The sequence below is a fragment of the Anguilla anguilla genome, chromosome 7 (assembly GCF_013347855.1).
Source record: "Anguilla anguilla isolate fAngAng1 chromosome 7, fAngAng1.pri, whole genome shotgun sequence".
Lineage (NCBI taxonomy): Eukaryota > Metazoa > Chordata > Actinopteri > Anguilliformes > Anguillidae > Anguilla > Anguilla anguilla.
Window position 1 is genome coordinate 6,779,964 of NC_049207.1, and position 17,289 is coordinate 6,797,252.

Here is a 17,289-nt window from a genome sequence, read left to right on the forward strand (position 1 = left end):
AAAATTTGCCTGAATCCATTTTTTTTTGTTGTTGTTCTAAATCAATCGCAGCTCGCCGAGCTCTCCGGTCTTCAGGCAGAGAGGTTTTCCAATCCAGTGCCGGTGCTTTGCCGGTGTGAGGGAAACGATTGATATTTACCGTGACAAACTGGCGAAAGTCACCAGACCATTCCACTCGGACCATATTCCCCAGACTACAATCCCCCTCTCTCACCCCTGCTCTCCAGAGCTCATAAAACACCACAAGTCATATAAACAACAGTCATGCTCGCTGCTGCAAGAAAAATCCCAACATTACATAATTTGATATATACCAATTTGATATGCAAATATAATCAACCCCTCTAATTACTGTATAAATGTGTCACACAATCACCAGATAATTGTCCTCAGCACAATTATATTACACCGACACCTTTCGGAACTTCCAGGAATGGTTTTTGAGTGTGTTGCACCCCCTAGAGGAGGATATTGAAACTACATTTCTTCTTCTCCATCTGTAGTTTACAAAATCATACTAAATAGTGAAGTACAACCAAAGAATTTTTTTGACTGAATTGAACGTCTTCATTATGGTATATGGCTGGCTTGAGATATTGTTAATATATTTATGTCCAATATTTTTGAGCTCAAAGCTTTGTGAAAATACAAAAAAATACAAAAGGATCAACAGCGTTTCAGATGCATTTTATAATGTAGGCAGGTTTGGAATCATTATTGCATTCATGTAATAATCTACCATAGCACAAAAAAAGACCACTGTTTTACATTCTGGGATTACTGGCCTTTCTAAAATTTATTCCATTTATGCTCTCAACTCAAGTAGACAGTACAGGTACTACAGTACATCTGAATGCTTTATTAAAACTCTTCCTTCAATGGACTCACTAAAGTATTCACCATACACAGGAGGCAAAAATACCCCAAAAATACTCCCATCCAAAAAAGCTTGAGCAGGAGACATCAAGACAACCACGAGAGTGTAACAAGAATGCTGGAATTGAGACCATTTCCTTTTATAATTATTATTATTATTATTTTTTAACAAAGTGAAAAGGCTTGTGTATAATTTCGTATTACTGAAAGAACATTCTGGTACCCAAATAAAATAAACAAGGTGATGTGTGATGTTTATTGAATTACTGGTGCAAAAGAACTCAAACTGACCTTTTCGGGGTTTCCCTCCCCCACCCCATCCCACTGAAAGGCAGCAAGGATATCGTTTTACACGCTTCTCTTTGTGTTAATCCATCCACGGACATGACTGCCAATGCTCTGGTGGACATATTTGTTTAAGCGGCAGATAAAGACGAAGCCAGCACAGACGGGAGTCACACACACAGCCGATAACCTGCTTGGACGTAAGATTTCCAGGCACCCCTTTAAACTAAACACCGCTTACGAAACATACATGCCCAGGCATACGGCCTTTCTATTCGGCTGTGTCAGGCCACAAAGCAGCTTCAAAACCTGCCTGTTTTATTTTTTTTAACCAAGCAGGCAACACCAGCAAACATTATCCCACTCGCAAGAAGTAATGATCTAATATATTACAGCAAAAAGCAAGTTCCTCTGAATATTGCATAGGTCTTGGACCTTCGCGGACTTAAATAAATACTCAAACAGGAGCCTCGTCGGTACTGATAAAAGACAACAGAACCCACCAGTCGAGATTTAGTCTGTACTTTCAAAATAATCACAAAACAGAAGCCTGCTCATGTTCATGCACACAGCGTCTGGACTCTACTTCTGCCTGAAGGCATTACCTATTAGACAGTACTTTATTATTAAGCAAAAAGCTCTGTCTTTTCTTCTTCTGCCTTTCCACTTATTCACGCCTCTTCATCAGATTCATCTTGCTGGCTTTTCTGCTGCAGAAATACAAAGAATACATTACATCAGTATTAGTCTAATTTGCACACGGCAATTCTGGGCACTGAAGAGCCAATTCTCACAGTCCCCAGTGATGCTTCTGGTTTTGGTCCATCTGAGCCTGACTTCAGTTCGATTAAGAGACAATTCAGAGTCTGAATATTCAATGTGAATGGAGAAGTTTTCAGTGCCTAAAACAGGGCTGCCCAATCCTGTTCCCCCGATCCTGTTCCACCATCCTGCACGTTTTCATTTCAACCCAAATTTGGCGCCACCTGACTACTACTAATTAGCAGTCCGACTAGTTCTTTAGCTGCTCAGTGAGGTGTGTTGTGATAGGGTAGGAATGAAAACCTGCAGTATAGAATGAACAGGATTGGGCAGCCCTGGCCTATAGCACACGGTGCCCCGACGTCATTAAGCCTAATGATTAATCCCGTCACGTAGTCAGGGGTTTGGATAGAGCATAAACCAGAAGCATTTCTGGCACTTCACGACCAGGATCCTGAAGTGTGGTTAATACAGGAACAGGAAATGGTTAGGCTGAGGTGCCGACGGGCGCCTTGTGTGACTGCCACAGTCTCAAGTGGGCACAAATTCGTATCACCCTGGCAAGGGTGGTCACATATCTGACTTGCTCCAATAAAATCCAGGAGAAATGGGATGGATAAAGACTAAAGACAGTGGAATGTATGTTTACCAAAAAATTTTTTTATAAAAAGTTCTGAACTTTCTGTTACTGCCTACACAAGCAAGTGCCTACATAATAATGTGAATACAAAAAAAAAAAAAACCCCAATGTGCGATACGCTCAAGGCAGCAGCGTGTGTGGGTACCGCTGCCTCCCACACCACATCCCTCCTGACTACTGGGACTGGGTGCGTGACCTCAGGAGCTCCGCCCCTTTTTTGCGAAATGACCCGGCTTGTTCTGAACACTCGACAAACCCCCAGAGCTGTGCCTCCTGGGTTTGCCGTTAAATGACATTTAAATAAAGCGTCCACTGAGTGCAGGTTGCGCTGACTCTTAGCTGACCCCTTTTGCACCAGTCAAAGGGGAACTGCTCACCAGTTTGAGGAAGTCGATGAGCTTGTACGCGTCCTCGCCCGTGGACAGGTCAACAAAGTCGCGAGGGATACGGTAGCTCAGACACGGGCTGGGCTGGAACGTCACCTCACTGGTGGTGTAGCGGAACGCAGGTACTTCCTGTGTAGAGCAGGAAACACGCACACACAAACACACACACACACACACACACAGTTACACACAAATAGATGTCAGACGGCCCGAGCTGAAGCCAAACCACAACATCAATCCATTCCGCTGTTGTTGTGTATGCTCGTGTTATGTTGCTTTCACATTCCTGTGTGCTGGGTAGAGTGTCACAGTTATCTCTGGCTGCATATGTACCAGTAAAGCATGACTTCCTGGAAATGCACAACCAGTGTTATTGACTAGTTCCATGATCTTATTACCCAACAGCCAAGTTTGTACACATATCGCAGTTGCATAGACAGCAACTATGGAGGGCTACTTATGTTGATGTGTATCGATGCATTAAATTAATTCAGCTTTGGATCCAGAGCCTGCTGGGAAGAGTAGGCGTGGTGAATTGGGGGGGTGGGACTCCTACTTGTTGGGCAGGGTCTCCCTCCGTCTGATTGGTCATCAGATTGTGTCCAGAGGTCAGCTCCTCCCAGGTGAAGAGTAGGGAGTCGGTCACTTCACCGAAGGGGTTCAGATCAATTAGCCACACCCTGCCCTGGGATGGGAAGGGAGAGAAACCGTTACAGTCACATGACTGAAAAGCAAATCTTGCCTACGGACGGGGTTCACGACCCCCCAACATAACTGTGAATATTTGGCTTCAACCGGAAAAAGGGTCACACTAAATTAAATTGATTTGTTTTTTTTTTTTCATCAGAAGGGTTTTCCAGTGTTTTAAGTAGCTCTCCTGTAGCAACCTGTAATTACATTACATTACAGGCATTTAGCAGACGCTCTTATCCAGAGCAACTTACACAGCTTTTTACATAGCATCCATTTATACAGCTGGATACATACTGAAGTAATGCAAGTACCTTGCTCAAGGGTACAACAGCAGTGTCCTACCCAGGAATAGAACCTATGACCTTTTGGTTACAATCCCAGTTCCTTACCCACTATGCTACACTGCCGCCCATAATGCTCTGTGAGCTTTAGTTAAAGTCTTCAGCCTTTCCCATTGGACCTGTGAGCTCATTTGCTCTTATTTACTCAGGGGCCGCAGTGCTGTAGTTTAAGTCAGCCTCCGTGCCAAATCAATTTTAACAACATGATGAGAAAAAGATGTTTTGCAACAGTCATTGAGGCATGAAAAAAAAAACAAAAAAAAAACAATGTTCGTGGAGGAAACCAGTCACACGTACGCTCTACAGGGTGCAATCTGCGCAGTTTACAGCCTACACTGACTCCAGAACAAATGGAACCCACGGGTTTTCGAAAAGAAGCAAGAGTGTCTCATGTTTCCGAAAAACCAATCAGCAGGAGGAAAACAAACTCCTACTTACCCAGCTATCCCTGTAGACGTCTAAAACAACTGTGAGGAAGAGAACAAAGATGTCATCAGACGACTCATTGTACACACAGGCAAGTACATTGCTCTTTATCAACAGAGAGGTCATAATGTTAGCCTAAGCTAACCTATCCCTCTAATGGAAGGCAGCAATAATCAGCCAATCAGCGCATTAGATGCCTAACAACCGGTGGCAAAACCAGAGGAAACTTGACACGCCCACGGGGGACTTCATCCACACACGCACGGCCACACATAATGAGAGTACGTGATGAGTACGGGCCACTCAGCCCGTCTGAGCCGGGCGCTAAATCAAGCCCCGAAGGCTCCCAGGGACTCTCGCTTTACTCGATGACCCGGCCAAGCCGCTCCGCAAATCGACACCTCGCAGCGCGGACACTTCCCCGTGTCTGTACGGAATTTACCTGGAGCTCATTTCAACTCGTGCCCCGTGCTCCGCTGGCAGCATTCAACCCAAAAAAAATCTACTTAGCTGACTATTTAGCTGACTTTGCTAAAACCCTATAATGACCCCTATAATGCCCCTAAGTCTCCTGTTTGTTGAGCCTGACTAAAATAAGAGTCTAAAGTATTTCCATGTAATCGTTACATTTCACACACGGAACCGACCTAATTGCCCTTCTTTGCACCTTTTCAAAAGCGTCTATATCTTTCTTATAAAGTGGTGCCCATAACTGCACACAGTACTTTAAATCACGGTTGTCAAACTGTTAAAAGTGAATAGTGATGTTTTTTTCCCATTTGTTTAATTCATCAGATTAGTTGCGAAAGCATCGTTAAGAATTCAGTGCTACATGGAGGCCCTTGTCCTTGACCATCATAACCCCCTGCCCTTGACCATCATAATTGGTCAGCCATTTGATACAATCAAAGCCCGCAATCGAGTTAGCAGGTGCTTTTCTTTTTGATGCACTCAGTGGCGTTGACTTGAAACCCGGAGTCGTTTGCTTAATGTCACATGCCGCCAACCCAGCCGAGTCAGATGGGCCGCTGGAAGTCTGCCCATCGCCCATTTTCATTTAGCCGACTAACAATAGCCATGGGTGCTTTGCTCCAGGCGATAGGGAAAACTATCCACCTCCCCCTGCTTATATGAAAAGCTCTGTTTACAATGCAGGCACTCCACTTTGTTTTTTTACGGTCGTGTTTTCCTCCGCGGTGAGCCAACAACCACAGTGTCCATGTAAATGCTAGCGGATTTAATGACCCGGTGGTTCATGATTTTGCGCCACTTCCCTTTTTCCCCAGATAGCAGAACGTGCATTAAATATTTAAAATATTAAAATTTCACATTGGAAAGAGTACCTAAAATGAGTCAGCGATCAAAGCACTAGGTGGATAATTGGACCGATTAGCATGTTAATTGGAACAGCCCCACTCTAACCTTGGTCTGAAGAGCCCGTGTATCCACACACGACTCAGACTCGTACGCACAGAGCATTACTCACAGTCCTCCTCCAGGAACTTGTACTGGACGTGCTCCTTGAAGAAGTCCAGTATGGAGCTGCAGATGTCGTCCTGCTGCTTGTAGATGTGCTGGTAGTACTGGGTGTAGTCTCTCTGGGAGATGCCTGGAGGGGGGAAGGAGAGCGGGGGCATGACATCTCCCTACTCCTGATAGGGATCCCCCCCCGCCCCCCACCTCCCCCCGAGCCCCTATGGTGTTTCCGCTCTGCTGGGCGGTGCGCTCGTGCGTCGGCTACGCTACCCTCAGCTCGCGCCGCGTCAGCGTTCGTCTGCGAACCTGTCGCTCTTCGTTTATCACCTTTCCCACCGTTCAGGGAGGATGAGGTCATGCTCGGTAACGTGTGCAGCCGGCCGGTTCAACCGAGCGACCGCGGGAGCTGTCGCTTGGCGACTAAAACCCGCCGTCCCTAGGCGAAGCCACGACCAATCGCACGCCATCTCCCCCCGAGACTCAAAGTCAGAGGCAACAGGCAGAGTCTCATTTATTTAAAGTGCACTATCACCAACATAGCTCTCAAAACACTTCACAATAAAACTCCCGCCTGTCTTTCTCTCTCCACAGTGTGGTGGTGGTCATATAGTCAACTCTGCCAGCTGGTCTTATTGCCATTTATGCTATTTCTTTTCTAGCCAACTATATCTTACATCTTTAGTCTTTTTTCCTATAAATTTCATTCTTTCTTCTTACTTATTCCGGGGTGTATTTTTATGGATTTACTCTATTCTATTCTCATTTATCCCTCCATTTCTTTCTCTTTTTCCCCTTCCCTTCCTTTACCACAGCAGGACATGAACCCTCTGCAAACCGGGTAATCAAGGTTTTTAATCAAGGCCAAGGTTTTCACAGACATTTCCTGGTGGTGCATAATTTCTTTTTCCAGTATAATAAACGAAATGAAATGAAATGGAAATGAAAATGAATACGGTACCTATCAGCTTGTTCTCCTTGACGAAGCAGCGGAACTCTCCTCCCGGAATCAGCTCGCTCCACTTCCTGAGCACCAGCTGAGGGGGGGGGGGGGGAAACAGAGCAGGGCGTGTCTCAGTGCGTGCGCCGGAGGAGAGGCCGCGACGCCCCGGCACGCCCGCGGCGGCACGGGAAACTGGCGGTACGGAGACGGAGACGGGCGAAGAGCGAAGGGCCCTACCTCATAGCTTATCTCCGGGTCCGGGGAGTCATCGCTGCAAAGCAGGAACCTGGAAAAACGGCATTTCACAAATCAGCCGCACGTCAAGAAACCCCAAAACAGGACCTATGTGTTCTACTCTACCTTTACTGTCCAATAAAGAGTAATGATACCCTAAATTAGAATCTGCATTATTATTATTATAGTGCAAGTACATTACATCCCTTTTAAATTTTTTAAATGAGGTGTTTTTCATGTTTAGCACATTCTTATTCCTATGCGAGCACTTTTCACACATACAGAGCAGGCCTGTGAATGTATTGCTGTTCGTACATATTAATAATCTATTCACACAAGCTAGCTCTTTCCTGAGCGAAAATTGCTCACGCTATAAAAAGCAACATGGAAGAGGAAGAGGGAGAGTGGGATGAGAGGCTTCTGATCTCTCTCTCAGCGCTTCCAGATCCCGAGATGAACCCCAGCTGCTGCTGCTGCTGCAGCACCTGCTGAAACGTCCCCCCTCTCTCCGCTAAACGCGAGACGGATGGAAGAGCGGAGCAGCGCGGAGAACGGGACGATGAACAGGGCGGGGCTCAGGAGGGCCGCGAGGTCGGGTCACCTCCACCGCGGACGGCGAGCCGCGCGAACGTCAGCCCTCCGCACACAGCCCTCCGCACACAGCGGCAACACACACAGCCCTCCGCACACAGCGGCGACACACACAGCCCTCCACACACAGCTCTCCACACACAGCCCTCCACACACAGCGGCGACACACACAGCCCTCCACACACAGCGGCGACACACACAGCTCTCCACACACAGCTCTCCGCACACAGCCCTCCACACACAGCTCTCCACACACAGCCCTCCACACACAGCCCTCCACACACCAGCCCTCCGCACACAGCGGCGACACACACAGCTCTCCACACACAGCCCTCCACACACAGCCCTCCACACACCAGCCCTCCACACACAGCAGCGACACACACAGCCCTCCACACACAGCCCTCCGCACACAGCTCTCCACACACAGCCCTCCACACACAGCCCTCCACACACAGCTCTCCACACACAGCCCTCCACACACAGCTCTCCACACACAGCTCACCACACACAGCTCTCCACACACAGCCCTCCACACACAGCGGCGACACGAACGCGCTCGTCCCTGCAGCGCGCAGCACCGAGCGTCAAATTACACAACACTGCAAAGACAAAGAGCTGCACGCTTTGCTGTGTTTACTCTGTGACCCGATGCAGAAAACGGGTGTTCAGGTGAGCCGCGTGCTCCCAGACGGGAAGCGACTCCGGGGCCAGATCTGCGCCGGTTCCGGTTCGGCGGTGCGGACTTTCGGGCAGGAATCGGTGCAGATCCGGCCTGGAGCCGCTCGCCATCCGGGATAAGGACCGAGCGGTAACGTGAGCTCATATAACGCCCCAAAACCCACACGGGTCAGGGGCCCAGGGGGGGTGCAGGCCGCCGGTGACTCTGCGGGGTCCTGAGCGCGCGTCACTCACGGCTGGGTGAAGTCGTGAGCGATGAAATCGGAGCTCTTGAAGAGGAGGAAGATGTCTCGCAGGCTCTGGCACTGCAGGGAGTTGTTCAGGGCGATCCAGTTCGCATCCTGGAGAGAGAGAGACACACGCATCACGCACAGCGATGTCTATGTGCTCCGGGGAAATAAACAGTGTCTGTGAATACAGAAGTATATTAAATGTGCACTGTAATTTTAAATAAGCCGCTGGTAATCGCAGTAATTACGGTAGCTCAAATTACAGTAGCCGAACATCGCAGTACTATAAGATGTAAGAATGTAAACTATCCTATTGCGGCACTTTGCCCTGAAAAACAATCATCCAATATGGTCTGTGGTATATAGATATTGATAAACACAATGTTAACAGTTACAGCCCTTGTGTTTTACTGTGGAAATGAAAGACCCAAGTAAATCATTTACTTAAAGGAAAACTTCACCCCACTTTACTGTAATTCAATCCATATGCCATTACTTAAATTTACTGTAAAAGTAACAAATAAACTAATTAAGCTAAATTTATTTTCATAAGTTGCTTTGTTTGGCAAAACTGGTGTTATGAGTTGGCACTGCAACACAATTCCACTCGAGCATACAACAGCATCTGAAAGAACTCACAGACAATGACCCTGCAATGAACTATGGGAGTTCAGGGAGGTTAAAGGAAAGGAAATACGGCTACTTATATGCATGGCTGCGTATATTTGATTTCATGATAGAGATGGGCACAGCATCTTGACAAGCTAAATGCCCAACTGACAGAGAACAAGTACCCACACATGAATAGATGATCGATATCAAAACAGCAAAAACAACAGCATGCATCCGAGAGGATTAATTCTGATGTTCATATGCTTCTGCGATTAAACAGGATCATGGTTCTTCTCACAAGCACCATTAGGGCTAATTGGTCTCAGAAGTGCTTGTCAAGCAGGCAATTACATGTATCAGGCTGTAGGTGTTTTTATTAGTGTCTGAAGATAATTAAAAAATGATGAATTTTAAATTTAAAGGGATATTTCAGCTTCTGGCTTAGCCTTGTACGCCTTACTTGGTTTGAAAGATTTCAGTTCTTAAATCTGACAAGGTTCCTTCAAGGGACAGTTCACATCCGGGGGTGTTTGATTTCATTTCAGTTTTAGTTTATGTTTTCTATTGGCCCAGGCAGTTTCTTTGTGATGAAGGATATTGTTTTACAATGCCTGCAAGCTTTACAATAGCTGGTATTGGGGCAATAGGAGGTTAACCATCTAAAGCATGAAAATACACCTAAGTTAACTGCAGAGCAGCTCGTACAGCAATGCTGAGGCTGTACATATGAGCACACAAAAAGCACTATGGAAAAAGAATCTATAACATACTTTAACACAAGTTTAACAAATAAGTAATGTAAAATGAGTTGAATTATTATAATTCTGAAAGGGGAATAAGCTAGCTCTGACCTGATGTGTTCCCACTCCAGACAGGAGTGCCTCTCAGTATAGTGTTAGTATGATACTATATAATGAGTAATATAAGGAGTAATATGTAATATAATTACAGCTTTTAAGTTATGCCCCAAACTTGGGTCATGACTGAGTAATGGTCTAATCACTGGCCTTTGGACCTGAGGTTCAACAGGCATGTTTCCAGGCTAAAATTTCTGTTAACCTCTCCAAATTTGTGTGTGTGTGTATGTGTGTGTGTAAAATGGTTATGTGTTACACACGCCAATAAATAATAACTACTAGCACTACGTCCTGTTCTGTAATCCCTCTACTGGTGTCCAGAGTTCTAGTAGGTCTCACCCGTGGAGCACTCCAGTTCAGTTTGGGAAAGACATGGCCCCCAAGGAGGTTTATAGCTTCCTGAACTTTTGCATTGAATTCTGGGAATTCAGGGGCCTGAGGAAACAAAGCACAATTATTAGAAAACCAAAATATGGACATTCCCAGTCTGTACATCCAATCATGGAAATGGAAAAGTCGGTGAATCAATAAAACAGATTAATTTAACCAAGTGTACAGACCCTAAAAGACTCCAAAAATTGGTTTAAAAGGGGTATGAGGCAAAAAATAGAAATAATAAGTGTGTTCGTAATTCTGCAGAAGGGGAGTCAGTTCACATAGCAAATAGATATGTCCAAATCTCACAGAAGGGTAGTCAATCATGTCGTATCAGTCATGTTTTCATTAAGCATTAGCAAATCATAACTTATTATGCACGGACTCCCAAATAAGGTCAGTAAGGTTTGGTTTACATCTGAGAAAGCTTGAGTCGAACTCCCTCACCATGCGCAGGCTCCCTCCACCTAGACTACAGCATTAGTTATCAATTACAATTATGGATTAGTTGTTATCTTAGTGAAAATGGTATTCATATTTGTTATAATAGTAAAAATGCATATATAATATATATACAATTCTAGTATATGATTCATCCATATCTTACTGTCAGTACAACAACTCCATACCTGTGCTTGTAAAAATAGGCTCCCATTTAACACTGCACTACAATTTCCATAAACCCTGAGAACACAGACTCCAGACAGATTCACCAGGAAAACCCTGATCCAAAATGTGGTGCACTCAACTTAGATAGTCTTAAATGCAAGTGAAAAAAAATCAATTTATTTTTCCTGTCTGCGTGTTCACAAAATGACTGATACGTTTGTCCAGTGCAACTGAGGAACAAGCAAACATGAATCCCTAATGGAGCTAATAGTAAGTACGGGTTTGTGATTATGAACTTACTGTAACAGTGGTTGTAGTCTCGTCATCCGACCACTAGAAAGTAGGGGAAGACAAAGTAAGACAGTTGCTAAGAAATGAATCTTAGTGAAGATGAGATAGTTGTGGAGAACAAACTGCTTGAGTTATTTTTTATCATCTTGGGAAATATCATACTTAAAACATTACCTGGGAATAAAAACTGCATTTTAAAACTTTCATTTGAAAATCTGAGCGTCCGGCAACTAATGTCCCGTTTTCTTCACCGTTGTCATGAAATGGACTCTTTACTTTCAAGTGCATTCTGAGATATTCAAATATAATATCTCTAACCTGGATATCCTCCTCCTCGTTCTCACAGCCTGCAGTGTTTGTTGAAGATTGTTGGTTGTTGTCTTCACTAAAACAAGATCAATCAGGTTACTCAGCTATGTTTTGTACTTGCAAAGGTAAAATATTCACATTAACTGAAGTAGAGTCACACTGTCAAATTTCTATATGGCACAACAGCAAAAAAAATCCAGGCTTACCTTTCAGCTACTACAAGGGTCCCGTCATCCAGTAAATATTCAATCACATTCTGAGGTAAGGGAAGAATCAAACTGGGAAAGAGAGAAACAGTGGCATCACAATCTGCTGAGCTGGATGCTAGGGCAATGGCACAACAGCAATGAAAACACAAGCAAGTTGTTTAATTTCCAAAAAAATACAAGCTTAGTATTAATTGTAATGCTAGACAGAAATCAATATCCTGACCTTTCAAGCCCGTAGACAGTGATGGGTAATTTGTGTATGCATTAGCCTACCCTTCCTTGTCATAGCTACAACTATTTATTTTTCTGCACAGTATTGTGTTGTATTCAACACTAAATAGCGTTTATGTTTGTACTCCGGGTTATTACAATTACATAACAATAGCGTTTAATTGCAGAAACCAGACAGAATGTTGAAGAGTAAAACCTTCTAGCTAGAAAATGCAAGTGAGCCATGTTGCTATCATTCATAACACTTGCGATTGTCACAATGACAGTATTGCCGATTGAATGGACAACTAAAGAGTTCGCAGCTGTTCAGTAACGCCTGAAACAATCTATCCCTGCTGCATAGCTAGTAGCTAGCTAGCGCTAATTATAACCACGCTTGATAGCTAGCTACCCGATTTGTCGACTTCGTTTTCAGTTAGCTTGCTACCAAGCGACCAACACAGGTATTTAGATTTTAATTCATACAGAAAAAAAGCCAAACGATACCTTTTAATCGTATGTTTCTTAAATATAGGGTACCAAACGGAGAACTGGCAGTTTACAACCTGTTCTTTCTTCATTCTGCTTCAGTGACAGTAGCTGTGTTCAACTGCAAAACACTCACTGAAGAATATCGAATGAAATGCAAATCGTTCCGCAAAACGTGTGTGATTACTTTTGTAAGGTTATGTTCAAGGTTATGAGAAAGTATATTGCCTAAAATTATTCCATTGTTTAAATGATCGACCTGTTATTATAATAATTATTTATAACGGTGCCAAATGGATGAATAACGAGTGTATTCGTCAGGGGGTTGACAATGTTTCGCCGAGAGATGTGATTGTGGTGCACAAGGGGGCGGGTATAACGGAACATGCAGGCGATACAGCTAGCGTAGCTGTCTATCAACAAGAGTGATAGAAAGTTTTTTCAAGCTGGACTAGAAACAACCAGTTTGTCAAGTGAGTAAACTGCATTAATTTGTTATTTGTCGTTTGGCTATCTATGTTCATATAATGCAGTTCATTTTCAGGACAGATTAAATGAATTCCGAATATTCATTGCTGACGAATGATTAAATCTATGTGTTGTTAGCGAGGAATGAACCTAAGTACGGTAATGGATGTAGCAGGCCGGCTAGCTAATTACGTGTTCCTTTCGATTCCGCGAATGTCATTGTCGACCGAATGCATGTTAACAAAGATGATCATAGTTTTTGTATTTAAATAAGTTCTTGCAGACGTAGTGGTGCGGACCAGGAAAAATGAGCAACGTTGGAGAACAAAAAGCAACGACTGTTCCTCATGTAATCAAGGAGGAGGTAATATTAAATCCATCGGTGTAATATTAAACTCTAGCCTCGTGTTCACAAGGCTGTGTTAAATTCATTTTTACATTTATTCACACACATTTCGCTAGCCAGCTCATTTATTACGATGTGGTTCCTCTTTTAAGCGTTGTAATACAGGCCTACAGTTTGTATCATCTTGTCACTTAGTTTACAGTTATTTAAGTGGGAATGGTTGACTGTCATAGACTTGAATACTTACACAAGTGTTTTCAAAACAGGTTATTGCAGCTGGGAAATGGGTCAAACTGGAAAAGACAACATACGTGGATCCCTCTGGAAGCACAAGGTATTATGTATAGAGGCTTTGGAAGCAGTTCAACCTAGTTGCTATGGTCTAAGAATTTTTGATCCCATATTGGACCCTATCAATCTAACTGTGTTCTGGTCAAAATAGTAAAAGTGGTATTACCCCGTTGCTTGGTGGTGTAAAGGCTCTGTCAGGTGACTCTAAATCAGCTCTTTGTTTATAGTTTGTGGTTTTACTTGTACACTAGTCTTAAAAGTTCTGTGTAAAAGTTGATTTGATTCCAATGATTGCCGTCTCAACCTCATTGCTGCCAGTACCAGACCAGTATGTGCACCAAACGAACGTCCTACGGTAAATAGACAGCAAGGGATCGTTTTGAAAAGCGGAGGAGTTCAGTTCTGTCCAGTGACTTCAGATAACAATAGAGAGAATAATAAACTGTATATCTGCCTAGAATCTGGGAGACAGCAAAGAGGACAACGAGAGCAACGAGCAATTGTGACGGTCTGTGAAACCTGGTTCTACCAAATAGTAATTAATAAAGAGGAGAGGAAATATACTGGGGTGGAATTAATGTCACTCCCCGCCCCCCCACCCCCACTCTCTTACATCAGGTGTGGGAATATTTGCCCTTCTGAAAAAAACGCTCCACAAAGACTCTGTGGTCCTGGTGAAGCAGTTCCGCCCACCGATGGGGTGCTACACTCTGGAGTTCCCAGCAGGTGAGGCGGCTCTCTGGCTGTCTGAACTTTGGATTTGCCCATTTTTAGCATGCAGATGTTTGGGCAAGAATTGAACTTGTACTGAGTAAAATGGCCTTATGGGATGGGGCGAGTTGGGACACTTCCAAGGGCCCTGGCCCCTGACTGGGAGGGGCCCTCAAAAATTGTGCTGTAATTGTGCAGGGTTGGCCTCAGGTGGTGGGGCCCAGTGTGGGATCTTTTCATGGGGCCCAAAATCCCTGACGGTGCCCCTGAGAGCATATGGTGTACCGAAAATTAACTCAAATAACTGAACTCTGGGGACTTTGGTGGAGGTCACTTCATGTACGCATGGTCCCTTTCATAAAATTAAAAAAAAAAAACAACACTTGCACAATTGTTCTTAATATGATGTTCCACCATGCCTGTGATTTATGCTCATTGGGGCAGTGAAGTAATACCGCACTGAATCTCTGGTTAAAATCGTGCTTCACCCCCTCAGGGCTCATCGATGAAAATGAGAGTGCAGCGGCGGCTGCGTTGAGAGAGCTGAAGGAGGAGACCGGGTACCAAGGGGAAGTGGTTGCAGTCGCTCCAGGTACAGAGGCGTTTATCCTCTCCGTACTTGCCCTGCACTGACAGGACCGTTTACTTTCCGGTCAACTGTTGAAATGTGATTCAGCAGTACACACTCTGTAGTTTTTGATTCAGCAGTACACACTCTGTAGTTTTTGATAAGGCTGAATGAAGGTCAGTGGTGACACACAGCGGTGGTGAGTGGTTATTAATGCAGTACAATCTCCTGGGATTCCCTGATGACGTGCCTGTGGCCTGTGTGTGTGTTTTTTTTTTTCGTTTTTTTTTTACACTTGTGCACATCTGTTTGCTTCCATAGTAACGTGTCTGGACCCTGGCTTGTCAAACTGCACCACTGCGATCGTCATGGTGAACATTAACGGCGACGATCCTCAGAACATCCATCCCACGCAGCAGTTAGGTGCGCGGGGGTATTATGTACAAGAGTGCGGGCAGGAGGAGGGGTTTGGGGTTGAATTCCAGACATCGCAATTAATGTAGTGTGCCCTCAGATCTTTTACTGTTCAGCAAGTTAATGTCTGTTAAAATGTTTAAATGTTTTAAAAATATCCATCCCAGAAAAATAATGAATGTTTGATATGTATCAAATCTAGGATCGTATCATTCTGACCATTCTCTCATCTTTTTCAGGGGATGGAGGTATGGGTTTGTTCACGCATACACACACACACACACACACTCATGTTTACACTGTATATTCAAATATGTATTGCATATTCATATATCCAAATGGGTTTTTTGGTCTGTAGTACTAAATCCTGGCTTTGCTTTACTTTGCAGAATTTGTGGATGTTGTGCTGCTACCTCTTAATGATTTCCAAAATAAAATTGATGGTAAGTTTCATTTGATGGATTGCAGTTTCAGCACTTGTGCAATGCTAGGGCAGTTAATTTTTTTTAAATCAGAGAATTGGAGAAGTCGTGGTGACGATCAAAATGATTGGTTAAATTAGTTGTCTGTCAAACTTACTGCATTTATACACACGTAAATCTTTATGTCGTATTCGTGATATTACTGCCGCGGGGCTCCTATCATGAAATCAGGGTTTTCATTCCTAATTTGAGATTACATTACATTACAGGCATTTAGCAGACGCTCTTATCCAGAGCGACGTACAACAAGTGCATTGGTTCACGATGTAGAGGTGCAAAAGAAACACTAGAGTGGAGATGATTTAATCATGTGTGTTAATCTCTATTCTGGGGTGAGTAGCTCAAAGTTCCGAGGTGTAGACATACCAAGAAGGATTCAAATGAACCTTGCCATACGGGTTTATTCTCGGACCTGATCTGACGCAACGAGAGGTAACAAGTTAGTAAATGTCATCGGAGTGCTAACCTAAATAATGACTTTCGGTGGGAGGAAGAGAAAAACAGGAGGTAACTAGCCGTGCTTACAAGCTGTGTGTCAAGCCTGACTTGTTCAGCCAGTCAGTCTCCACCACCCGCAACCCAAATCATGATCCAAGTAGCTTGTGGACCGCCCAACTGGGAAGGCAGTTTGTGTGCTCCATGTGGGGCCAGTTAAAAATTGAACCTGTATTAGCTTTCTAGGGCTTTCTAGCACCATAAACTGTATTTGTCAGTGCATCGAGTTGTGGATTTTTATGAGAATTACCTAATGCACCAAGTGGTTGAATCACCTGTTTCTTTTTGACTGGTTTGTGAAACTTTGTGCATATATTGTCTGAGCTTAAGAGTTTTTGTCCAGAGGCATCATTTGACCTGACCTGGCCCAGAAAGCGGATAAGGATATGAATGCCTAAAGACGCCTCTCCTCCCCTCTTCCGAACTGCAGATTTTATGAAGAAGGAGAATATAGTCGTGGACTCCAAGGTCTACATCTACGCCATGGGAATGGCTCAGGCCTTGTCCAAGCCCAATGAACTGCCTGTGCTCAAGCAGTGATAGAAGCCTTCCCACCGTTAAGTCTACGTTCATCATTCCACGTTACTATGGTAGCCTGGGACAACATTCCTAATTCCCATTAAACAAAACTCACCTTTCCAACTCGTTAGAGCATCTTGTTTCAAAAGGTGCCTTTTTAAACCCAAAATGGATTTGATGGTCCTTGTCTTCTTGAAGAAGGCCGTAGATTGCAGTCTTAGCTCTGTAGTTACTTGAATGGAATCTAGAGACTCGCACTTGTTAATAATAGGGCACAATCAACCATTTATCACCTCTAAGGTGGAATTAAATTACTAATTGCAAAGTGATGTCTGGTCTGTTATGAATTAATAAACAAGTTATTTGTACCCGTTTCTCAGAACATTTTCTTCCTGAACAAATCATTGGTGTTCATCACAGCAATCACTACAGCAAGATGTATTTCCACAGTGAAATGACTATGAAAGAAGGAA

At 44.0% G+C, this 17,289-nt stretch overlaps 2 protein-coding genes across 3 annotated transcripts; one reads left to right on the top strand and one right to left on the bottom strand.

Annotated features, from left to right (window-relative positions):
* Positions 1 to 671: 671 nt before the first annotated feature.
* Positions 672 to 12,803, bottom strand: cdc123 (cell division cycle 123 homolog (S. cerevisiae)). Its single transcript, XM_035425669.1, has 13 exons — positions 12,541 to 12,803; positions 11,821 to 11,892; positions 11,624 to 11,690; positions 11,315 to 11,347; positions 10,370 to 10,465; positions 8,566 to 8,672; positions 7,063 to 7,111; positions 6,844 to 6,919; positions 5,896 to 6,018; positions 4,422 to 4,450; positions 3,506 to 3,634; positions 2,941 to 3,078; positions 672 to 1,871 (listed from the first exon to the last, which is right to left on the bottom strand). The coding sequence occupies exons 1-13, from the start codon at positions 12,612 to 12,614 to the stop codon at positions 1,833 to 1,835; spliced, it is 1,032 nt and encodes a 343-aa protein (XP_035281560.1). The 5' UTR covers positions 12,615 to 12,803; the 3' UTR covers positions 672 to 1,832.
* Positions 12,804 to 12,852: 49 nt separating this feature from the next.
* On the top strand, positions 12,853 to 17,184 carry nudt5 (nudix (nucleoside diphosphate linked moiety X)-type motif 5). 2 transcript variants are annotated; one of them, XM_035425672.1, is made up of 10 exons: positions 12,853 to 12,990; positions 13,265 to 13,354; positions 13,603 to 13,670; positions 14,086 to 14,135; positions 14,246 to 14,353; positions 14,835 to 14,930; positions 15,228 to 15,329; positions 15,560 to 15,568; positions 15,710 to 15,763; positions 16,728 to 17,184. In XM_035425672.1, the coding sequence occupies exons 2-10, from the start codon at positions 13,298 to 13,300 to the stop codon at positions 16,835 to 16,837; spliced, it is 654 nt and encodes a 217-aa protein (XP_035281563.1). In that variant the 5' UTR covers positions 12,853 to 12,990; positions 13,265 to 13,297; the 3' UTR covers positions 16,838 to 17,184. The 2 variants fall into 2 exon arrangements, with proteins under 2 accessions (XP_035281563.1, XP_035281562.1); XM_035425671.1 differs by having other exon boundaries at positions 12,887 to 12,995.
* Positions 17,185 to 17,289: the final 105 nt, after the last annotated feature.